General features: G+C 44.8%; 2 protein-coding genes across 3 annotated transcripts; one reads left to right on the top strand and one right to left on the bottom strand.

Moving 5' to 3' along the window:
* The first annotated feature begins 912 nt into the window (after window positions 1-912).
* On the top strand, window positions 913-1,554 carry LOC109749461 (uncharacterized). The gene is made up of 2 exons (XM_020308422.1): window positions 913-1,032; window positions 1,147-1,554. The coding sequence occupies exons 1-2, from the start codon at window positions 913-915 to the stop codon at window positions 1,552-1,554; spliced, it is 528 nt and encodes a 175-aa protein (XP_020164011.1).
* Window positions 1,555-6,886: 5,332 nt separating this feature from the next.
* On the bottom strand, window positions 6,887-16,603 carry LOC109749479 (uncharacterized). Of its 2 annotated transcripts, none has more exons than XM_073501552.1 (14): window positions 14,088-14,918; window positions 13,392-13,479; window positions 12,554-12,707; window positions 12,129-12,264; window positions 11,514-11,763; window positions 10,773-10,956; window positions 10,210-10,311; window positions 9,798-10,133; window positions 9,525-9,608; window positions 8,332-8,415; window positions 8,090-8,235; window positions 7,804-7,954; window positions 7,638-7,713; window positions 6,887-7,349 (listed from the first exon to the last, which is right to left on the bottom strand). In XM_073501552.1, the coding sequence occupies exons 2-14, from the start codon at window positions 13,448-13,450 to the stop codon at window positions 7,231-7,233; spliced, it is 1,881 nt and encodes a 626-aa protein (XP_073357653.1). In that variant the 5' UTR covers window positions 13,451-13,479; window positions 14,088-14,918; the 3' UTR covers window positions 6,887-7,230. The 2 variants fall into 2 exon arrangements, 1 of the variants encoding a protein (XP_073357653.1); XR_012187896.1 differs by lacking the exon at window positions 6,887-7,349 and adding an exon at window positions 16,484-16,603 and having other exon boundaries at window positions 8,098-8,235; window positions 14,088-14,154.
* Between the last annotated feature and the right edge of the window lie 7,899 nt (window positions 16,604-24,502).

The raw sequence follows: 24,502 nt of genomic DNA on the forward strand, positions 1-24,502 counted from the left end.
GCTCTTCTCCCAAAAAAAGATGGGGCTACCAGAATTTCCGATTTCAGGCCCATCAGCCTAATACATTCTGTAGCAAAGCTCATCACCAAGGTTTTATCCATGAGATTGGCTACTGTCATTGACCGGATCATCTCTCCTGCGCATACTGCTTTTCAGAGGAAGAAATGTATACACGACAGCTACCTGTATGTTCAGAATACGGTCCGGGCACTGCATAGAACTAGAACACCGGCCCTCCTACTCAAGCTTGACATTGCCAAGGCTTTTGATAGTGTATCATGGGAGTATTTGATCGAACTTCTTCAGAAACTAGGTTTCTCACATCGATGGATAGATTGGGTAGCGCTCCTTTTGTCAACTTCCTCTTCGGCCTGCCTACTGAACGGCGTCCCGGGCAAAAGTTTTTTGCACATGCGAGGGTTACGGCAGGGCGACCCTCTCTCGCCACTGCTCTTCATTCTCTGCATCGACTCCCTTCACTGGATGCTGGAGGCCGCTACCAGATCAGGCGCGCTGAGTATCATCCCAGGCGCGGCGGCGCGGATGCGCACAAGTCCGTACGCCGACGATGCCATCATTTTCATAAACCCCGCTCGGGCAGAAATAGATAACCTTCTAGAACGGCTACAACTGTTCGGTGATGCGACAGGACTGCGTGTTAATCTGTCAAAATCCTCTGTGATCCCCATTAGATGCGACGACATAGACGTTCAGGATGTTCTGCAAAACTTCGTTGGTGCAACGGGGGCGTTCCCTTTTAGATACCTAGGGCTTCCTGTAACGATAGGGCGCATCAAGCTAGTTCACCTTCAGACCATCCTTGATAGAATTAGAGCGAGGCTCGCGGGCTAGAAAGGGAAGCTCTTGCCGCTGGCAGGCCGCCGCGTTCTCGTACGCTGCGTGCTATCTGCCATGCCAACCTTCGCGTTCACGGCGCTGCGAATACCAAAGAAGTTCATAAAGGAGATCGACAAGTCAAGACGGCGCTTCCTCTGGGCGGGAGACGAAGAAATCTCGGGCGGCAAATGCAAGGTTCGCTAGGCATCAGTGACCAAGCCGGAGCAACTGGGCGGACTGGGCATCCCTGACCTCAGCCGTTTCGCCCGGGCTCTACGGATGCGCTAGCTATGGCTCTCCTGGAGGCAGCCAACCAGGCCCTGGGTTGGCACCGGGACGCCATGCGACGCTGTTGATCGGGCTCTTTTCGCGGCCTCCATGGTGGTGACCATCGGGAACGGTGCTACTGCATCCTTCTGGTCGTGCTCCTGGCTGGGAGGGAGGCAACTTTGCTCGGCATACCCCGACTTGTTCGCCCGAGCCATCCGCAAGAACAGAAGCGTAAAGGAGGCCTTGACTAATGATCGGTGGATCCTCGACCTTCGCAACGGCGACTACAACAACATTGTGCATCAAGTGGTGCAGCTGGCAAGAGAGATCAGGCAAGCTCAAATCAATCTGGAACCGGAGGCCCCGGACACGATCAAATGGAAGTTCAACAGCTCGGGAAACTACTCGACAAGCTCGGCGTACAACGCACAATTTGAAGGCAATTAGACATGCAGTTTCAAAACTATCATTTGGAAGATTTGGGCTCCGGGGAAAGTGAAGATGTTCCTCTGGCTTTTGCACCTCGGCAGACTCTGGTGCAACGATCGCCTTCGGAGGAGAGGATGGACGAATGGTTATTTTTGCCCCATGTGTCTACGCAACCTGGAGACCTCGCTGCACCTGATCTGGGAATGTCCCGTGGCAATGCAGGCCTGGAACACCGCGGCCTCCTGGACGGGGTGCAGCTCTTTAAACCAGCAAGTGTGGAGCAGAGCTGCAACGACAACGGACAAAGTTCAGATGATTGTGGCTTCCGCTGCCCCAGAACACAGGAAGGGCACGAAGACCATGATCGCCCTCATTTCCTGGCACATCTGGCTGGAAAGAAATGCATGCATTTTCAGGGGCAAACAAGCTGACGCTAGGCACATCATCAAAGCATGCCAGAGCGACATGGAGCAATGGCGACTCGCCGGCGCACGATGCATCCAGCAGCCCTTTGGGGAAGTGACGTGAGATATCTCCATGTGCGCCGTTTTAGCTTAGTTTTTCTAGATGGCCTGATTCTTTGGGGTCCGAAGTAAGATGTATTGCCTCTCTTTTTCATGATCGTTTGATCAGCTTCTGTAATTTCTCCCTGCTAAATGAAATGAAAACCAGCTACGCTGGCCACTTTCAAAAAGGTACTACCATGCATTGGCATCGTAGTAACATACATAGTGGCGGTAGCTGTGGAACTCTTCATCTGCTTACATCTGACGTGGCAATTACTTGAATAAGGACCGGAATAATTAAATTAATCCAGGCAGCAGTAAACACCAAGCCGCTATCACTGGCGAGTCGTGTCCTTTATCTTAACTAGTACTGCCAGTGGCACTGACTTGTTGGTTGGAACCGACCACCGACACATCTACTATATCTAAATGGGAGCCCCCCACAACCTGATTTTTCAGCCTTCTCATGCGTCCACGTCATCACAAATTCTTTTGGCCGTTTGATTCACCACGTATGGCTCAGATCAGCCAAGAGTTGATCATCTCGGCCTGTGTAGTGCACGTCGCCCCTCACGTTGGCTTCTCTACCCGCGGAAGCGGAAGCGCAAGCGAACCTTCCTCCAGTCGAAACGTCTTCGCGACGGAATCCCACCTCATAAGCTGCCCGCTCCGTCTCCAATCCCTCAAATATCTCTTCCCAAACGACATAAACTCCACGCAGCGACAGACGCAACAGAAGTTCAGAACCCAGCCTTCTCTAGGGTTTGCGACAGCAGTCGGGGAGGACTGGCGGCTACGGCGGCGATGGCAGGGCAAGTGCAGGATCGCAAAGACGATCGATCTAGAGAGGGGATGGTGGAGCTTCATGCAGAAGGGCATCAACAAGCTCATCAACATCCTTGAGGGCAAGCCGGAGCAGCAGTTCAACTCTGAGGGCTACATGATGCTTTGCACGTAAGTTGCCTCCCTCCCCGTCCCCCTCCTACCATGCCTAGGCTTGGCCCGATTTGACCTGATCTGGTGATGGATTGATCTCGGGTTTCCGCCCACCCCTATTAGCATTTTTTGTCACGCAGCACGATATACTCGCAGCAGCTATATGACGATTACCGCGAGTCCTTTGAGGGCTACAAACGAGCCACGGTGAGTTGATTTGCCTACTCTCGCTGGTACGCACATGTGTGTTAAGTGTTCAGAGTATCTCATGTTGCGTGTGTGTGTGTGCGCCGGTGCTGTTGGATTTTTTCTGGTCAAATGAAGCAAAGGCAAATCTGATTGTGTTTTTGTTTCAAACATGTATAGATGGGTTTGCATTTCTGTAAAAAAATTGGGTTCAGGTGGAGCGTGAGGGTGGGTTGTCTTACTGGCTGCGAATCTTTACGTTCTCATCTTACACATAATCAGGTCCCAACTGAATTATTTTGTTCTTTGGCAATTTGAAACAGACCTTCCTATTAGAATTCCAGCATACTATCTTTTATGTAATACAGGTACAGTTAGTGCATCAGTGACTTTACTTTTTACTACTTGAGACAATGTGATTTAGGACAGTTTATTCATGCTCCATCTTTGTCTGTTTGTCAGGTTGTATGTAGGTCTCTGACTTGGCGTATCTGAGGTGAGCATTCAACGACCTCTTCGTCGAGCTTCTAGCATAGTGATGGTGGCGTTTTTTGGTGAGCTGACTCTGCAGTAGGGAGGATGTCGTCTATGCTGCTCCGTTCTATCCATGGTAAGCTTACGAGTGTGGCCAGCGATGGTCCAGTGGACTTGCTTGCCACTCCTTTATCTTGATGTCCCCAGCCCGCCCTGCTGCATGGTAACTGAGATATGCTGGTGTTGAGACCATGGATGCGTCTCATTTGTGGATAGCTTCTTTTATTTTTTTTCTTTAGTAATTCTGATGCTGACTCCATGATCATCTTCTTTTTCAGGTTGATCATATTCACCATCGTATATTCAAAGTTACCCTGGACACAAACATAGTTCCTGATTGAATATTTTTTCTTTCCTCTGGCTTTTCATTTGCGCTATACTGTTCACATCTTAAAAATGTTACTTTGTTTGTTCTTGATACTTGCAGGTTAGTGATTGTTCGCTTTGCTGAATTGGTAGATTTTAAGTTCATGTAAACAAGGTGGCCTTTCCCTACAAGTTTCCATGTATGTGGCAACATTTGTTTTGTCTCAAATAGTTATTTTTGTTATAGATAATTAAGGAATTACTTGCATTTTGGTGATATTCAGCTTAGGGAACAAGATAACTGCACATACATGGATCCAACATAAAAATGTGTTCCTTTTACATTTGACTATAGCTATGATGATTCTGATGCACTATTTTCATGTATATGACAGGCAAGTGTTATCATTGAAAGGCTTCTTCTGTTTCAAATTCTTTGTATAAACACTACTGTTACCATCCAATGAAAGCAATGCTTACATGCACATCCTTTCAAATACATTCTTTCCCCACAAGGGAAATGTGTTAGTGCACAGGAAAATCACTATTTTTATCTACATTTTTTGTGTCCACAATAGAAATTTTGGTGAAACAAATCCCGCAGCAACGCGCGGGGAATCATCTAGTTCATGAAGTGACAGTGCCTGCGTCCTCCTTCCTTGACACGGTCCTCACTAGGATCTATGTTCTTCAAATGGATGTATCTAGCACTAATTTGATGCTAGATACATGCATTTGAGAGACAAGCTTTTTCGGACGAAGGGAGTAGTAACAACAAGAACTGGGGATCTGCCCTAAAAAAATGAGTTGGGGATCCAGGAAAACAGAGCCAGGAGAAGGGAAGAAGATACACGCCTTCAGGCGGCAGGGTCATCAGTCTCGTACTCCCTCCGTCTGAAAAAACTTGTCCCAAACTTGTTCCTCAAATAGATGCATCTAGCGCACTAACTTGGTGCTAGATACATCTATTTGAGGGACAAGCTTTTTCAAACGGAGGGAGTACGTCGATAACCCATTTCTCGCACACACTAACGCTTGTAAGCAGTCGCCCGTGGTGACTGACGGGCTGATCCCCACAAGTAATATTGGCTGCAACAAGTTGATTGTCAAAGTGGACTGTTTCAAAGTGATTGAGATGATGCAAAATGGGGGTTATTTGAGTCGATGTAATAATTGACGATGTAACAACATTGCAGAATTAGTAAAATCCGCCATGAAAGCTATCCCTAAAAGAATAGACGTCCTCTGGATACAGTCTGGGTCAATGAAGCGTTCCCGTGACACTCCTTCCCAGCAAGGCCTATTTCTCACCCGTTGCTTCTGGACGCGAGGGTGTGGACTGGCGAAGTATTGTAGCACTCTGGCTTTGAGTTTTTTTCCTATGTGTTTTCCTTATTGGTTCTTTTATATTTTTCTTTGTTTCTTTATCGGTTTTCTTATATTTTTTTTGGTTTTTTGTACTTCTTCATCAGGTTTCTTTGTTTTTTTCCTTTTTCTTTTTTTAACACATGTCTAGCTTTTTCAATATGCATTGTACATTTCTATTAGACATGATGTACATTTTTTTTAACTATTTGTTTTGAACAATTTTTGAATAAATGTTAATTTTTTATAAATACATGTTGAACTTTTTTTAATGACATGCAACATTTTTTAGATCGTATATATTTTTTAAATATGACATGTTTTTCTGAAATATTTGAATATTTCTTGAAAATGTCATGTACATTTTTTAGAATGGCACTTAATGTTTTTTATACCACGCAGACATTTATTTACATTGTATCATTTGTAAGGCCCTGTTCGGTATTGCTCCGCTCCACAACTCCGCTTCCGGAGCTAGCGGAGCTGCAGTTGAAAATGACGGAGCTGCATTTTCCTCGCTCCGTAGATTCCAGGAGTTGGTGCATACCTAGCCAAACGGGCCGGCCCGGCCCATCGCAATCGTGCCTGGCCCGACACGGCCCGCCAGGGCACGATTACTATACGGGCCGTGCCGTGCCAGCCCGCGTGCTGCGCCTAGGCCCAGGCACGGCCCAGTTAGTAAACGGGCCGGCACGTTGGCCCGTTTAGCACGGTGGGCCGCATATTTTCAGCCTATTATTTGACGCATTGAGCGTTTTTTAGCCTATTTTTACATGTTGGGCCATATATAGATGTATAAAAAAATAAAAAAAGTAATCGGGCCGTGCCATGCCGGCCCGCGTGCCCAGCCTCCAGGCCCAGGTACAGCCCAGGGCATGCCGCGTGCCGGGCCTGGCCCGTTTAGCCCGTGCCGTGCCTGGCCCAGGGCGGGCCGTGCCGGCGTGCTCACGGGCCGGCCCGAAAAAACGGCCCATTTGGCCAGCTATAAGTTGGTGGATTACCGAACAGGGTCTAAATGTCACATAGATTTTTATGAAAGATGTTTTTTTAAATGACACATATTCTTTTTCTGAATGATACGATCATATGAAACATTCTATCGAAGTGTGTGAACATTTCTTTTCAAATGTTAGAAACATTTTCTTAAAGTTGCGCAGACTTTTTTTTTACACAGCATGAACTTCTTTAAACGAGCAATTAACATTTTTTAAGATTCAAAGGCCAGGGGTTCTTATGTCTCTGTGTAAGCGAGCTGCGAGAGAAAGCCCCTCCCCTCGTTCCATCTGGTTGCTCCTCGGTCTATGCCGTTCCCTTCCCTTTGCGAAAGGGAGGTACGTACGTTAGCAGCCGTAGCAAAGATGATCTGATGGCGCCTTCACAAGTGTTGTTTGGCATGTGTGGGGCCTGCACTCATCTCGATCTCTGATAAGTCTGACGGTGGGGAGCTGCACGTCGACCGGTCTGTGTTCTTTGTGGTGGCTCTGTGTCAACCCACATAAAACTACCAGAGCAATGCATACACCCAAAAACTTCACATAGTACTATAAAATGTATTGAATCTGAATGGCCAGCCACAAATTACATCTCGTACGCATAACCTGCTCTAGGGGTTGACGTATGACTGGAATGTGTCATGTGGTACAAAATAGACACAGAGAGGATTTTAGAGCTCAGAAGCACGACGAGTACACATATTGTTTGCATGCAATGCAAACTGAGGTAATGAGGCAGTGCCATATCCTTATTTTGGTCTTGTAATGATAAGTTTGTAGCTATGTCACTAACTACAGTACATTCGAAAGAGTAAAAAAAAAACCACTTCACATAACATTTAGAAGGAAGCGGAAAGCGATCAAGTCATTCAGAAGCAACGGAAGGGTGTGGCCTGCAGCTCCATTTTGTTGACCAAAGGTGCCTGAAGATTCGTGCGATGACCCCACATGGCCACATGGAGCTTCACAACAGGGTAGCCACTCGTGCCTACAACTAAGTAGAATGAAAAAAGGGATTTAGTAAAATGAGAAATGAAATCTTCACGAGCTTGGTTACAAATGAAAAAGAAATATGACGGTTACCAGGCGTACTCATTCAGCACTGTTTCTTACAGCTGCTCTCGGACCCCTCGACAGCCTCTTCAAAGGGGGCTGAGTGGTACCCGACTCGGCTTGCGAGAGATCGTCTTCAAAACCATCGGATCGCACATCGTTAGTTTGCGTAAGAAAATCCATCTAGAGACTCTGTTCTGTTGCATTTGCATAGCATGCATACCTTCCAAGCTCATGGAACCTGAAGAAGATCTCTTCCCGTTTCCCTTGCTGTCGGCTGGTGGGATTAACCTGACGTTCTGAGCACACAAGAGGATCAAATATTTTCTCTTAGTAACTTTGACTACAAAAAGAAAAGGACTACACGTTAAGCTTTGGATTTTGGTTACCTTCACGTCTTCATCTTGGCTGGATCTCTGAACCTCCCGCTGGGCTGCCTTATTGTGGCCGCATCTCTTCTCAGCAACTGTGATCACACCAACCTCCATTTGTTGCTCTGGAATATCACAGTGCCCATTGAAAGGTGGCATGTAGCAAAACCTGAAATTTCACAACATTAACACTTCAGACCTGTCAAAAGGATATCAATCTATGTCGTAGGTGCTTAGAGAGATTACTTCGAGTACTTCATGACCAGATATGTATAAGATGTTTTCAACATAAACTGACTCATACTCCCTTACCAAATTAAGAGGGTCAAAATTTGCATCCCAGTATTCATCGGTTTTTCTACCAAGCCACTCCTCCAGTTCTGCATATATCTCACAATCTTGAAACCCCTGTTTACTGTTAAGAACCCAAGTATGACCATCTTTATCATCCTGCAACACATATGGATAAGTTCAATACAGGGTCAGAAGAGTAAAAGTAGAAAACTGAAGAACATGGATAAAAGGCCAAGATATTCTGAACCATACAATGAGATTTGTAATATCTACAACTCCTATTATTCCACGGCCCGTGTCAGCATTATGCTTTTGAGCTCCAACTCGTTTGTAAGACTGGGAAAGAATACAAAATCAAAGTTAAAAAAGCACAAAATGCATGGCAAAAAATCTAGGACGCAAACAGCTTGCTGGAACAAAGCAATCATGAATTGTTTGTGATGTACAATTAAAGCTCAATCTAGTTCCTGCAAATAGTTGTTAGTTTTTACATTTCACATAGTTTTCCATGCTCAGCACAGATGGGGATAAAATTCTTACCCCATCTCTACTCACAAGCTATGAGAGAAATATATTTGCATCCTCAGTATGACTGATTATTTCTAATGGCGAATGGGTCAGGGAGGAACCATGTGTGGAACATAGAAAAATAAAAATGGTCATGAACTCATGATGTGTAGTTTAATACAATAACATCTAGCCCACCTCTATTAGACGACCATGCCAATACAAGAAAATTCCACGGTTCATTCTGCCCCATTCCACATCACTTGTTCCTAGAGTGAGCTGAATGGTCCTTCCCATTATTTCCCCAGACAAAACCGAAGTATTGCGAAGAGTCTTTTCCAAATGACAGACTATGACCTAGGATGTTGGGATTAACCACGATGTAGTGGTTCCCTTGTCCGGCACGGACTAGATAGTGATAGCAGTCACCGATTTAACATTGGATTAGTAATAGGACTCGGACTAGTTTAGGACTAGCAGCTTAGCTCCTTTAAATATCCATGTACCCCTACGCTGTAATATCAACTCAGATCAATAGAAAGAAACAAAGGCTCGACACGAGCCTTTTTGCTATCAACTCCTGTGTCCACGTGTGCGTAGTATTTGGCTTGTCTCGGCGGCTTGCTGGTTCATACGTACGTGTACGTTTTTTGAGGGAATACGTACGTGTACGTGTACGTGTGCCGTGGCCAGAGAAGAATCGATCAGCCTGCCTGAGTGCCTGCTTGGTTGCGTAGTAGGTGTGTGTTGGCCAAAAGCATCGGCCAGTTAGAACGCGTCAGGCAGCCAGGTTGTGTACGTGTGCCACCTCGACGGAAAGTACTCGTCGGCGTCGCATCATACGGGACCAGTGCCAACATAGGAAATAGAAAGAAACATAAGCAACATGAATATAATATGTCACAACATAAAAGAATATATGGCATATGAGTATTTACCGGAGACCCTTGGACAGTAATTTTCATCTGAGGATTCAGAAACATAACTTCTACATAAGCTTTAAGTGAATAATCCAAGGGTACCTATTAGAATATGAAAAATGAATCGGTATTAGATATCAAATTATCAAAATGTCAAAATAATATATTGCCACTGATACAACTATTTGAATGATGTGACTAACTTGTAGCTTCTGCAATGAAACTGAGAGGTTATCTCTTGTCTCAAAAAGAAAAGTACAAAAATATTAATATGGATGAAAAAGTACATACATTGCCATTTGTTTGTCCTGGACGTGATCTGACTCTTTTTGAACGGATTAATATGTCCCCATTACCATGACTGTCAGGGCTTTCATCAGTTTTTTGTGAGTTCCACTCCAAGGTGTAATCTGTACCCCATCTATCCAAATTCCATATGTAAACCTGTGTGCCAGTGCCCTCTTCACCAAATAAGCCCACCTTTTCTCCAATGAAATACTCATTAAATGGGGAAAATTTCTTGATAGCATTCAGGTTATATTCTGCAGTAGCTTCAGATTGCACACCCAAATCAACTTCCATGTATTGATCTTTCTTGCAATATGTCACCACAGGGATCTCAAGATTCTGTAGAAAATCATACTACTATAGCTTTAACATGCCCATAGAAAAAGAATGAAGGGATAAGTAGAACTTTGCTTACGTCTTTATTTTCATTAAAAGACTGGGATAGAAAGGATACTGATCTGGACGTTGAAGTTTGGGTAAGAACAAATGCATCTCTCCCAAGTTTCATAGCACCAGTCTACAACAAAACAACACAATTGATTATTGTTTGTGAAGTTACAGACTAAAAATTCCTAGTCATACTTGTTTACTGGACAAAAAGGTTTGAAGTTAAATCGACCTAGAGCATGGCATTCACATTACACCTGAGAACTTACCAAATGATACTGTAGAACTAACAAGTTTGCAGGTATACTGAACAACACACCGTTCCCTGCTTTTAGTAGCCACACCGTTGCATTATTGTATGTGTTGTCTTCATTACCAATATAATTACACATCTAAGTAGTTCACTATAGTCTAATAAGGTAACAGTCAGGCAAGTTTTAGTTACACAGTTAAAATAAATCAGACAAATCTTATCAATACCATATGATGGATGTACATATCAAAATACATAAAACGGTCACAACAAGTATCATTAATCGAGGACAGTATAGGAATGAGAATATTTGACGACATTTAATGACAGAAGTTTACCTTAAATCCAATTCCAAACCTCCCAATCTGATCCTGGCAGTGTTCATTTGGTCCTTTGTGACCAAATGAGACCATTCTCATCATTTGGGCATAAGTCATTCCATGGCCATTATCAACAACACATAAGACAGGAACTTTTTGCCCTGCTTGCTTTGAAAACATAGATTGGATGGAAATATCCAACCTTCCGTGAATAAAAGGAAAAATGAAAGAAACAAATCAGTTAGTGGAAACGAACAATAAAAAGCTCCAGATAATCTAAAAACACGTCTAAGGCACTCATCAGTGAGGAATTATTGAGAATATGTATTGCTACAGGTCGTGGAAACCGGAAACTACGAACAGGAAGAAGGCAAGAAGCTCCGAAAAAAATCCTAGACTGCCAAAAGAAGGATACAATATACATATTCCCTAGGGAGAGAAGCAAACTATCCCGTTAATAAACCGAAGAAAAAATAAGATGGTTAAAAATAATATTTAACATTTCATGCACTGGGGTTTTTAGTCTACATTTTATTTTACTAGTTTCATAAATAATATCGTATAACAAATTTTAAATATCTCTCTTAGAGCTACTATCTTTATGTTCTATAACTTGAATTATTACATATTCTCTTAACTGACTAATATTACATAATGCAGCACAAGACAACACACAATGCCCAACTAGTCCTACAAAAGATTTAAAGAATAAACAACCAAGCACCTTTCTGAAAATACACTTTGAAGACAAGGGCATACCTGGATGCACCAGCATCCCTGGAGTTATCAATGAGCTCTGCTATTGCTCCAAAGATCCAGCCAGCATGTGCCTGACTAAGAGTTCGTAGATAATTAGGGTTTGTGCTGACAAAATTTCTTATAACAATAGATGCTCCCTTCGTCACTGCTGGGTTCAAAATTCCATGTTGATTATGGTGTTTTGGTGAAGAAATTATCTCCATAGGATGTGATGTGTTATCACAAATCTCCCCACTCTCGTTGGATATCCCTGTTGACACAGCAAATAAGCGAAGAACAGTCAATAATAAAAACTAAATAAACCAGCGAAATCTAATAGCAATCATGGCTTAAATTTCATTATGGATAGAACTCAGTCAACAACATGAACAGTAATAATCCACATGAAGTAAAAAGGGAAATAGCAAATGCCACTCTTGGGAGACGACGTGATGTAACCAACACAAATAAAATGCTAGTTTAGAGATGTTGTGCTGGTACTGGTAGGCAATGAGCTGCCCAGGATTAAACAGGGGAATAATACAGCAGCCTGGCTAAAATATGTTCATTTCTAGTTAATAAAGAATATCTCTAGCAAGATATGCCGTTAGATAAATGATATAGAAAAACTCTCACCAGATATCCCTGCCATATTTTTGCAGACTCCAGGCTCTTTTATTCCGGTCTCATACAAGATCACCACATGAGAGGAAGAATGAGGTTTAGGAGCAAGAATGTGCAAGGTTCCAGAGCTGAATTTAACAATACTGGCCTACAAAGAAAAACACATGGTAAGAAGATGCATTCACATTATAGGCATCAAAATGCAGCTATATGAGAATTTAGCGTAATACTCCCTCCGTCCCATAATATAAGACGTTATTACAGCCACAGAGGTAACATACTGCTGCATCTCTTATCTCAGAGGATGTTAACTTGACGGTTGCCCAATCCTCACACCGTTAGTTTTAGAAGGCTGATTTAAATATTATTAAAGAGGTGGCATATGTTGTATGCATAGTTAGTAAATAAAATACCAACACAGTGGAGATAATATTTACCTTGCCACTTTCGCGAAGGTAGCCTGTAAACCTTTCCCATTCCTTTGCCTGGTTACCATCTTCCGGATCAGGAAGTAGTGAAAATTTCAGGAAATCACTCTGGCGGTATTCCCTAGTTGGCATGAACTTGCTACTAATAGACCAAACAGAGGGACTGCAAAAAGGGTAAAACATAAATTACTCTGGGGTTCTGGGATTTATAGAACATCGGTACAAAAAAGGTACAAGTATGAATATCAATGGCAGAACAACAAATACATAATGCTTCAATAAATTTATTTCTTTATAATAAAAATACTATCCCCAATTAATCCACAATATTTTGTTGAACATTTCATAACAGTTTGCATGTTCAGGAAGACATGAGATTAGTTGTTCCATGTGTATATCCCTATTTTGCTATCATAAAAAGTAGTCAAGTAGTTGTAGCATGCTATTTAATAGGGGTATATGTGCTCTAATGTCATCAACTATTTCCTCAGATCGGTGCACGGCCAGCTTGAATAAGTACCGTCAAACAGAGTAGCTACATTCAAGTGGATTGTGCTAGGATTGAACACGAGTATAACAATATTTAATTTTATAGCAATAGTCCAAAGCACGCTCATGAATAGTACATACTCCCTCTGTAAACTAATATAAGAGCGTTTAGATTACTAAAGTAGTGATCTAAATGCTCTTATATTAGTTTACGGAGGGAGTACTAAATTCTGCAGTTCACTAATATGCTACAGAAAACATGAATAATTCTGTGTACACTTATTTTGATCCAAGCTAGTATATAAAGTAGTACTCACTAGCTAGAATAAGCAGTCGGAAAAAGTTAACAGTAACATACACTTTGATGGTGTTGGGAACATCACAGACTTTGGTCCGGCATATGGTCTTAGAATCCATTGTTAGCAACACAAAGCTCAAGCCAAAACCTACCATAAAAAATAAATCAGTTAAAAATAGCAAACATATTGTAGCACATACAACAGAGTCCAAAGAATAGGCCAAAAGAAGGAAGAACCATTCAAGATACAGGCGCTAATTCAAGTTAAGAAAAAACTGGATAAATATGTTTACATAATTTAATTGAAGCATATTTTGCAGATTTTCACCCTCTTGATTTGCAAAGTTCTCAAAACTGTCTTTGCATATCTGGATCAGTACAAAAATAATGCATGCGACATTTTCCATTTTTACTTGCTTTCTACTGATACTGTTAGAAAATTGCAAGTTAGGAATGGAAGTTTGGCGCTTAGCTAATTGTATGTTTTAACATGATCAATTGAAAATTTAGACTCTGTCTGCACCTAAGCTATGAAAATTAGACATATAAACCCACAACTACCAATATGAACTTGGGGTAGGTGTTTAGACCATGAAAATTAAGATGGGACTTTGCAATATACCAAGTTTCAAAAGTAAACAGGTGGGCATGGCGCAACTTCTCCAAATTTTTAACTTGGATTTTAAAGATCTTGTCGACTAGTAGAAGACATTTCAGTTCAACTATAATAACAGCACTCGCACATTCATATCATACCTTGTTCGTAGTGTGGTGGATCATTCAAAGAAACCACTTTATCCCCCTCTCTTGTTCTGTTTACCTCCTAGAAACAGTGAAACCCATCAAACAAGACCAATTTATTTTAGAAGTGCTTCAAAACTAAAATCAGCTCATGCATAATACTGGACCGGTATAGTGTTCTTAAAATTGAACGAGAACAACAATGTGAAATGTAAAATCTAGGTTGGAAAGACATGCACAAAATATACACATAGTTGCAACCTCAGAAGTAATAATAGATCATTGAACAAACCAACATATGCAAGAAAACGATATTTCAACCTTAAATTGCACCACAAAATAAATTCTAATGAAACAACAAATACTTTGCTGGCACGTAGCATTATTTATCTACCAAAGGTACCATAAGTATACTAGATCAAGTCAGCAGGGTAATTGGATGATTATCCTTATTATTTATCGTAACATGTGGAACCAACCTCCCAAGTGACACAACTGTTGTTGTATATATCACCAAAGAACAAAGATGATGCAAGCAAAGAAACAAGCATGACCAAGACAAGCTTGGACATGCTAAGTCTCAGCCCAAAGTTCAGAAAAATCAGCAAGCAAATCATAAACATTAAAATGGATGTGACCAGAGGCCCAGAGCCTTGTAACTACGTTCCTGCATCAAACTGAAACAAACAGTATAATACCCCCAAATGACTTAAACTCGGCAATGTTGCAAGACCATTATATGCCGCCAAAAGGCATCAAAAAAGGACATGATTACTATCACATAACCTTCTCACGTAACTAGAGATATTTCTCATATTACATTAAAACAGTAGCTCAAAGAAAAATAAATACTGCCTCTATTTCAAATTACAAAGCCTATAGAAAATATACGAAAAGTCTAACGCCCACACGTGTGGGCGTCTGGCAACTCGCCCACACGCATGGATCCTCGTCCAACCAATTCTGCACGAATCTTGGCGCGTTCTAGCAGTTTTTGTGTGCCACGTAGCACTAAGCTGGTGTGTGGGCATTCATCCGGTCGCCCACACGTCCTTTTTTCACCACACGGGGGGCTGGTGTGTGGGCGTTTAGCAATTCGCCCACACACTAGTTTCACGCACGCAGAGGGGGCTGGTGTGTGGGCGTTTATCACTTCGCCCACACGCCCGTCTCCTAGCCCACACCCAAAGCTGGCAGTTGCCATATGTTTCTGCAGGTATATGGCAACTGCCCTAGCTTTTGCTTGTAAGCAGATGGCAACTCTTTTTTACCCGAGTTGCCATGTGTTTTTGCATGGTACATGGCAACTGCCGTAGCGTGCACGTAAGCAGATGGCAACTCTTTCTTTTACATGGCAACTGCCCTAGCGTGCTTGTGAGCACATGGCAACTCTCTCTTTTACCCGAACATGTTTTTTTGCCATGCCTTCTTGTAGTGCTACATGGCAACTGCCTAGTGTTTAGTGGGTGGCAACTCCTAAAGTTTTGAAATCATGGCAACTGCAGTAGATCAGACCATACATGGCAACTGCAGTTGAGCAACCATGACAACTGTAGTTGTCCGACATGGCAACCGAAGTTCAGCGACATGGCAACTGCAGTTAAACGAACATGGACGAGGGTCTGGATCATGGCAACTGCGGGACGCGCGGTGACTGTCACGCGGGCGTGCGGGACCACGAGGTACGAGGCCTGACGTACGGGGCGTGTGGGCGTCATCTATTTCGCCCACACGCACGCGTGTGAGAGGGATCGGGAGGGGAAAAAAGAGGTCTGTGGGCATTACTTTTTTTACCCACACGTGGGTGTGTGGGCTGTTTCTCTTATACACCACACAAAATATGTGGGCAGCCCCCCTAACGCCCACACGTGTGGCACTTATCGGCGTCCAAAATATAAGGTGTGCTAGAAAACATTAAAGGGAAACCGCCTTGAAAAAGTTAAACAAAATCATCCCATGCCAACTAGGGTTCTCCTTTCCAGTGTGTCTCTCAGTCACATATTTGTTATCATTTGAATCCGCACTTGAAATAAAACATCAGCTCTCTATTAAAAGTTAATTCTGTTCCAAATTCAAACTTAGATTCTGGCTCTTTGACTGAATTGATTCAGCATCGGCTAAAATCTAACAGGAACCAAAAGGCATCAGCCAATTGCCCACCGAGGGAGGAGAGTCGCGTGTGGTTCCTGTGAGGCAAAAATTCCTCACTTGGAGGGGTCGGAAAAGTAGTAAAATTACTTTAGTATAAAATGCCATTTCTAATCCAGGATCGGTCACCCGTTGTTCCTCAAACAACAAAAGTAAATTAACTAGGACATCGGTAATTTCCTACTTAGCACAATGCGTATATATGCTACTAATCGGCCGGGCTGCTGGCCGACTAACTGGAGACCGTCAGACCAGGGAAATACCTAATTCGCCAGCCGCGCCGCGGCAGTCGCGTGCTACGGCCACGCAGCCGCCTGCTCGGCTCCTCGTCGTCGGGTGGCGCTCTTCCGCTCCCGGCCGGCGCGTCGGCTGTTCCCATCACCCCTCCCACGATTGCCCCGCCGCTCTCTCGCTCGATGATACCGATGTGTTTTTTTTTTTGTTTGAGGTTTTTCTTTTTAGGTCGTGGACACTAGAGTTTTCCCCTGACGACAACAGGATTGCTTGCCAGCCTGTTGGACCGGCCCAAGTTTTTTTTTCTTTCAATCTTTTTCTACTTTAATTACTACGGTATAGCCTGTATAGGGAGAAATTTTAATATTGTTTTATAAATCATCCTTACGAGGTACACCTTAGGACCTAACATTCTAACAAATATTTCAAGATTTGGATTTGAAAATTCATAGTATGATACAAACATTTGACGCAGAAAAAGATAAACATGTTACCGCATTATCAGATTTTTTAAGGTTAAAAATAAGATTTATAGTAAAAAGAAATATCCTATTATATTTTTTGTTTAAAATATTTAAAAAATTGTTGATCAAACTAAAATCTTGAATTATAAAAATTTCTTGTGTTTTGTGATAGATGCGAATTAAAAGGCTACTACAACATTTTCATAAAATGAAAGCAATGAAATTTGTACAGACAAAAATATATGAAATGCAAAAAAAACATACAAAAAACACATGAGATGAAAGTAAACCAAGAGAGAGAGAGAGAGAGAGAGAGAGAGAGAGAGAGAGAGGGCATCCATCACGAATCAAACAGAGCGGAATAAGCCAAAAGTAAGCAAGCTGGCTAGCTCATCGAACGTGGCATGAAGAACCAAAACCCCTGGCCTGAAAAACTGAACCCTGAACTGCCGAGGCAACAACAGGCGCCCACCTGCGTGTCCCGAGAGATCCAATGCTGAAACTAAGCTAGCTAGGTAGTAGGAGGAAGAAGGCCGGGTACTAGGGAAAGGGGATAGGGTTCTAATAACTGGGGATTACCATCGGCGGGCCGGCGGGCGGCGGATGCTGGCCGGCGAAGACCGAGAGAGTGCAGGTGATTGGCGTCCGTGCTCGATGGTTTGCGAGAGAGTGTGGTCGACCTTCCCTTGGAGTACCCAGGCACCAGCGGTAGCTTCTGTTGGTCGATCGCTAGCCCCGGCCGGCGAATATATACCAATCGCGCAACCGTACGTGTGACTGGAGTGGGTGGGAAAGCGCGCCGAATAACCACACTGAAAGCTGAATAAAACTGTTGCTTATTGATGATTTGGTGCGGCATACAAGAGTATATAAGAGGGTACAAACCGACTTGGGGTAGGGGTACAAAACTGACTTGGACTAGAAGTCGTATACCATAATGACTACTCTAACATCCCCCCGCAGTATCAACGGCAGGCTCGACGGCGTTGAGACTGAAACAGATATCTTGAAACGGCTTAGTAGGCAGTGCCTTGGTGAAAATGTCAGCAAACTGAGCCGTAGAGGGAACATGAAGCACCCGAACCTGACCAAGAGCAACCTTTTCACGAACAAAATGAATATCAATCTCAATATGCTTTGTGCGTCGGTGTTGAACTGGATTGCTGGTCATGTAGACTGCTGATATGTTGTCACAGTAGACAATAGTGGCCTGCTCAATAGGCCTGTGTAGCTCGGAGAGTAACTGCCGAATCCAGATTGTAGCTGCAACGGCATGTGCCACAGCGCGATACTCAGCCTCGGCCGACGAACGTGAGACTGTAACCTGTCTTTTCGAAGACCAAGAAATCAAATTGTTACCAAGAAAAACACAAAAACCGGAAGTGGACCTTCGAGTGTCAGGACAACCAGCCCAGTCTGCATCAGAGTATGCGGTAAGCGAGTTTGGAGAAGAATTATTGAGGTGGAGACCATGATTGAGAGTTCCTTTTAAATACCGAAGAATGTGTTTAACATGATTATAGTGAGGAACCCGGGGATCATGCATATAGAGACATGCTTGTTGAACAGCAAAAGAGATTTCAGGACGAGTAATGGTGAGATATTGGAGAGCACCTGTTAGGCTACGATAGAGAGTAGGATCGGAAAAGGGTTCACCGGTAGCCGAAAGTTTAAAACTAGTATCGACAGGAGTGCGAGATGATTGACAGTCAAGCATACCAGCACGATTAAGAAGATCAAGAATATACTGGAGTTGGGAAAGAAAAAGGCTGGAGGAATCTCGAACAACAGCAATGCCTAAGAAATGATGAAGGAGTCCTAGGTCAGTCATAGAAAATTCAGATCTAATAAGAGAGACAATATGATCTACGAACTTTTGAGAGGAGGCGGTAAGAATGATATCATCTACATAGAGAAGTAAATAGGCAGTGTCAGAAGTTTGATGATACACAAAAAGAGAGGTGTCGGAGAGAGATGGAGTGAAGCCTATTGTTTGAATGAAGGAGGAGAAGCGTTGAAACCAAGCTCGTGGGGCCTGTTTAAGACCGTAGAGAGATTTCTGAAGAAGACATACATGAGTTGGAAAGGATGGATTTTCAAAACCCAGAGGTTGCTGGCAGTAGACAGTTTCTTGAAGGGAACCATGGAGGAAAGCATTTTTAACATCAAGTTGGTGAATGGGCCATGAAGAGGAGACAGCAACACTAATAACGGTGCGAATGGTGCTAGGTTTAACAACAGGAGAGAAGGTTTCTTCGTAATCAATTCCTTGTTGCTGAGAAAAGCCACGACAAACCCACCTGGCTTTATATCGTGAGAGGCTCCCATCGGAGTGGAACTTTTGGCGAAAAATCCATTTGCCAGAAACAATATTTGTATTGGGAGGACGAGGAACAAGTTGCCAGGTGTTGTTTTGAAGTAAAGCACTATATTCTTCTTGCATGGCAGCAGCCCAATTGGGATCAAGTAGAGCAGTTTTGTAATTTTTTGGAAGAGAAGTGAGAGATACGGAGGTATGAAGGTTTAGGCGGTCTTGGGTTGATGAAATCCTGATTTGGCCCTAGTACGCATGCGATGATCATTAATCGGGGCTGCTGTAGGAATAGCACGAGGGGGTAAGGTGGGTACTGGTGAGTCTGGCGCAGCGGAAGAGTCGGACGAAGGAGTAGGGCTGGGTGGTGGAGTGGGACCAGGGCTGGGTGGTGGAGTGAGAGTAGGGGCCGGGGGTGTTGGGGAGGGAGCAAGGGTCGGGGGTGTTGGGGACGTCTCGGGTGGGGTGAGTGTATGGTTGGGATTGGCTATGGTGGGTGTTATTGGTGGTGGTGATAAGTTGTGTTCGGCAGGTAGGGGAGTATATAGTTGGAAAGGACGGGGAGAGGGGGTGTTTGCGGAGCTAGGGGTGTTGGATGGTGTAGTAGTGCGTTGTGAGAAAGGAAAAATGTGCTCAGCAAACGTGACATGACGAGAGACATGAACGTGTCCGGTGTGAAGGTCGAGACAGCGATAGCCTTTGTGCTCGTCAGAGAAGCCGAGAAAAGCACATGGGATAGAGCGTGGTGACAATTTATTTGCAGAAGTGGCGTAGGCATTGGGAAAACAGAGACAGCCGAAAACACGAACCGCGGAGTAGTCGGGGTGGGAAAGAAAGAGGGAATAATAGGGAGTAGTGTTGGGTTTAGTTTTAGAAGGTCGAATATTTAGAAGGAAGGTGGCCATGTGTAGGGCTTCAGCCCAAAACTTGGGAGGCATAGATGATTGAATGAGGAGAGTGCGAACTATATCATTGAGGGTGCGAAGAGAGCGTTCTGCTTTACCATTTTGAGGGGAGGTGTAGGGACATGAGAACCTAAGCAGGATGCCATGTTGTAAGAAGAAAGTACGATTTTTAATGTTATCAAACTCGCGACCATTGTCACATTGGATAAAGCGAATTGGGAGGAAAAAGTGAACAGACACATAGCGTTGAAAATTAAGGAAAAGAGAATGGACCTCGGATTTGTTGCGTAGAGAAAAAGTCCAGACAAAGTGGGTGAAATCATCTAGGATAACAAGGTAGTATTTAAAACCCGAAACACTTGCAATGGGAGAGGTCCATAAATCACAATGTATTAATTCAAAGGGATAAGTGCTAATAAAGGGAAGACGCACATATTTGCCTAATTGACAAGACTCGCAAAACACAGAATTATGAGAGTCCCTATTACATGGTATGGTAAATTCACTAAGCATAGAAGCTAAGACGGCGGGGTTGGGATGGCCCAAGCGACGATGCCAGAGATCGACGGAGGCCAGCATGGATGTTGGAGGGGTGGCGGCAGGAACTCCATTAAGAGAATAAAGATCACCGGAGCTATTGAAACGAGCGATCTCGGCCTTGGTTAGGTAATCCTTCACAGATAAACCAAAAGGGTCAAATTCAGCCGAAACTAGATTGTCGCAAGTAAATTGGCGAACAGAGATAAGATTTTTAATGAGGGCGGGTGCAACTAGAACATCGCGAAGTAAAAGAGGTTTGGTGGAAGAGGGAAGTTGAGCCTGACCAACACAATATATAGGAATAGATGATCCATCTCCAAGGATAATGGAAGGGAAAGGAGATTTAGTGCAAGAAGATAACCAATTACTAGATGCAGACATATGACTAGAGGCCCCTGAATCAAAGATCCAATCCGTACCTGAGTTTCCTTGTGCAGCAAAGTTATTCATGGCCTGGAGAAAGGCAGCTTGATCCCAGCTCGGCATCGCAGGTGAGGGTGGCGTCGGAAGCAGTGCCGGCGGATACGATGGTGAAGGCAGTAGGGCCGGCTGGGGAGTGTAGTAGGCATTGGCCGGCTGTGGTGGAGGTGGCGTCGGGAGCAGGGCCGGCTGAGGTGTGTAGTAGGCACCGCCGTCGGTGCTGTAATGACCATAAGGAGCATACGTCGGGGCGGCGTGATAGGCATTGGCCGGCTGTCGGGGGTTGAGAACCCCGGGAGCACCAGTAGGCGGCCGAAGGCCGGGTTGCCAGGCACCTGAGTATGCCGGCGGAGCACCGAGGGTGGACGGAGCGGACCAGGGCATGGGCCATGCTTGAACAAGCCCCGTCCAAGGATCATGAGGAGGCCGCCATGCAACCGCAGATGGAGCACTGGTGGGTGGTGCAGGACTCGGTGCTGGTGATGTCGACGGCGGCCTGTAGATAGGGTTTTTGCCGCGGTAGTTCGGACTAGGACGCCAGCCTGGGGGCGGTTGAACAGATGACGATGCGGACGGCCAGGCGGCAGGAGCCGGCCTGGAAGGCGGCGCTGGTGTAGACGACAGAGGAGGACGAGCCGCAGCATGAAAGACCTTGGGGCGAGAGTCCTTGCGGGCTTGTGTTTCCGCCGCGAGTTGTAGCAAGGAACGAACTTCAGCGAAGGTAGGAGGGGGTCGTATCATCGGTATGAACGAGGCTTGCTTGTCAAAGTCTTCGCTGAGGCCGACGATGACGATATTGATTAGCTGTGAGTCGCTAACTGTATCGCCGAGTTCGCGGAGCTCATCACCAATGGTCTTAACGCGCTGGCAGAACAGGTTCACCGGGGCGTCTCCTTGCACCATATTGCGAAGCTCGGTGTGGAGAGCGTTTTTCCGAGCGTCGGTGTTGCTTTGGAAGAGCTGACGGAGGGAGTGCCAGATGTTGGCAGCGGTGGCGCCGTCGTGATCGAGCATGTTGAAGATCTCGGTGGTGATGCGGGTGTAGAACCACTGGACGATCGCGAGATCGTCTTTCAACCATTGCGGATCGTCGGGGCGGGGAAGACAGTTGGCGGCGACATGCGAGCGCAGGTTGCAGCGGCCGAGGTGGAGATCGAAGAGATGTCTCCAATGGTAGTAGTTGTGGGCGGCGAGATCAAGAACTATGGGGATGTAGGGGCTGACGTCGGAGATTGTGTCAGCAAGAGATATTGGTGTGGCGAGGATGGGTGCAGGGTAGTTTTATGGAGCTATGATGAGGGCCGAGAGAGAAGCGGCCGCGGCGTTGGCAGCCTTGGCGATGAGTGCGGCCCGGCGCTCGAAGTAGCCGGGCGGCGGCGGCGGCGGTGGCGTTGGCGGAGCCATACCCTAAACCCTGGGACCGGTATCTGATACCATGAAAGCTGAATACCATGAAAGCTGAATAAAACTGTTGCTTATTGATGATTTGGTGCGGCATACAAGAGTATATAAAAGGGTACAAACCGACTTGAGATACGGATACAAAACTGACTTGAATTAGAACTCGTATACAATGACTACTCTAACACACACGAGTCTCCTCGTTCTTCGATCGCCACTGCATGCAGTGCGCGCGCCGCGTGGCGCTTCGGTCACTCTGCATGCACATTGCACGACTAGCCTGCCCAATAGAAGCACTGCGCGTTACTACTGGCTAGTAATCTTCTCTTTAACAGAAAGTGAAAAATAAATGGTTATACTCATCATCAAGAAAAAGGAACAAAATGCTAGTAGTTGTCAGGATGATGTCAGAGATTTTTTTTAACACAGTACTAACCCTATGAGTACCTTTGAGAGACTGAACCGGCACATCATTGACGAAGTCGCAACAGACGTCTTTGTAGTCGACGAGAACATCTCTGCCCACTCAATGCGCATCGTTGGAAGCACTGGTGGAGCTACGTTGTAGCAAAAAGGGCCATGGCCCGCCCAGTTTTGCTACAACATGCTCGGTTTAAGGGTAAATCTGGGACATAATTATCAAAAAAGTTGGGCCTCTCTTCAGACTGGCCCGCCCATGCTTTTGAATGTAGCTCCGCCACTGGTTGGAAGGTCTAAAATAAATCCAGGAAAATACGAGCATCGATGTCCAAGTCCAAGACTTGAACCCTGATAAGCTATAGGATATCATAGATTGGTTCGCAGCACACAGAGATCTTGCTTTACAATTTGAAACCCGGTCGACGAAATACATGCTCTTGGTTTAATTTCAAACCCGTCACGACACGCATGGGACGCTCAGAATGAATCATTTTTTAAATGCCAGGATTACTGCATTCGTTCAGAAGAAAAGAATTGTCCAGTTAACTAGGGAACACCGAGCGAAAACAGAATGCCTAATTAATTATGGAAAACCGGATTAAAATTATCACAACCGCTAAGCGGCACACACAGGACACATACACACAACTCCAAAGAGGGTCTTGCTGATACAACACGCATGCTTCATCGTCATCACTCCTCCGTCGGAAGGCATCATTGCCATCTCTAAAACCTGAGCAAACGACCCTGACTTTGCCATTGGCGATCATCGACTCAACCCACATTGTAGAGGCCATGTAGAGTTGTATGAAGATCCGCGCCTAAACTCAGCCACATGCGACCAAACAGTGCAGCTTTGACTCTGACAGAGAACTAGGAAGAACAAACTAAACACGGTTGGCACCGCAAAAGGTCATGAAATGGCCCACCTACAACCAGTCATCGTACCCAATAGGGACCTGTCCCCGCAATTTTGACTTCACAACCAGGGGCGAAGGCACGTTATCTCTTCAGGTGTCATTGGCACCGGGTAAATCTTGTGTTTACCTTGTACATGGTACTGTCTTTTGGGCTGGACACCGGTAACTTTTTGACCTGGACACCGCCCAGCCCACCAATAGACACGAACACAAGCCAGGCATAGCAGCCCATCTACGTAAGGCCATCTCCACCGCGCGACCCCAAATGGACGTCCGGTTTGGCCGGATTTTGTCCCTTCGGGGCGCCGATGGGTTCGCCTATGTCCGCGTTTGTCCGATGGGTCGTGGGTGTGCCCAACGCGCGGCCGCACCCCAAAACCTGTCCGGGGTGGACGTGAATAAAAAAATTAAAAACTTAAATGAAATGACTAAAAAAGTAAATAAACGCAGTTAAAAAACATAAAACATATAGGGGTTACGGCCACAAAACGGCCCAGTTTCTCAGTCCACTTAAACGGCCCAGTTTCATAATTAACATAAAACCAAAAAAAATGCCTCCCGCGTGCTCCTGCCGCGCCCGTCGATGCCGTGGCCGTCGCCGTCTTCACTGGTCGCCTGTGTTGTCGTCGTCGCTGACGAGGTCGACGTAGTCCGGCGGCGTCCACAG

The sequence above is a fragment of the Aegilops tauschii genome, chromosome 1 (assembly GCF_002575655.3).
Source record: "Aegilops tauschii subsp. strangulata cultivar AL8/78 chromosome 1, Aet v6.0, whole genome shotgun sequence".
Taxonomy (NCBI): domain Eukaryota; kingdom Viridiplantae; phylum Streptophyta; class Magnoliopsida; order Poales; family Poaceae; genus Aegilops; species Aegilops tauschii.

Coding starts and splice junctions, on each gene's coding strand:
- LOC109749461 (XM_020308422.1), top strand. CDS start 913: ATGCCAACCTTCGCGTTCACGGCGCTGCGAATACCAAAGAAGTTCATA. Junction 1,033..1,146: donor TCTCGGGCGGCAAATGCAAG/GTTCGCTAGGCA, acceptor TCCTGGAGGCAG/CCAACCAGGCCCTGGGTTGG.
- LOC109749479 (XM_073501552.1), bottom strand. CDS start 13,450: ATGGATTCTAAGACCATATGCCGGACCAAAGTCTGTGATGTTCCCAAC. Junction 10,957..11,513: donor AGGGATGCTGGTGCATCCAG/GTATGCCCTTGT, acceptor TATTCACGGAAG/GTTGGATATTTCCATCCAAT. Junction 8,236..8,331: donor TAGATATTACAAATCTCATT/GTATGGTTCAGA, acceptor TATGTGTTGCAG/GATGATAAAGATGGTCATAC.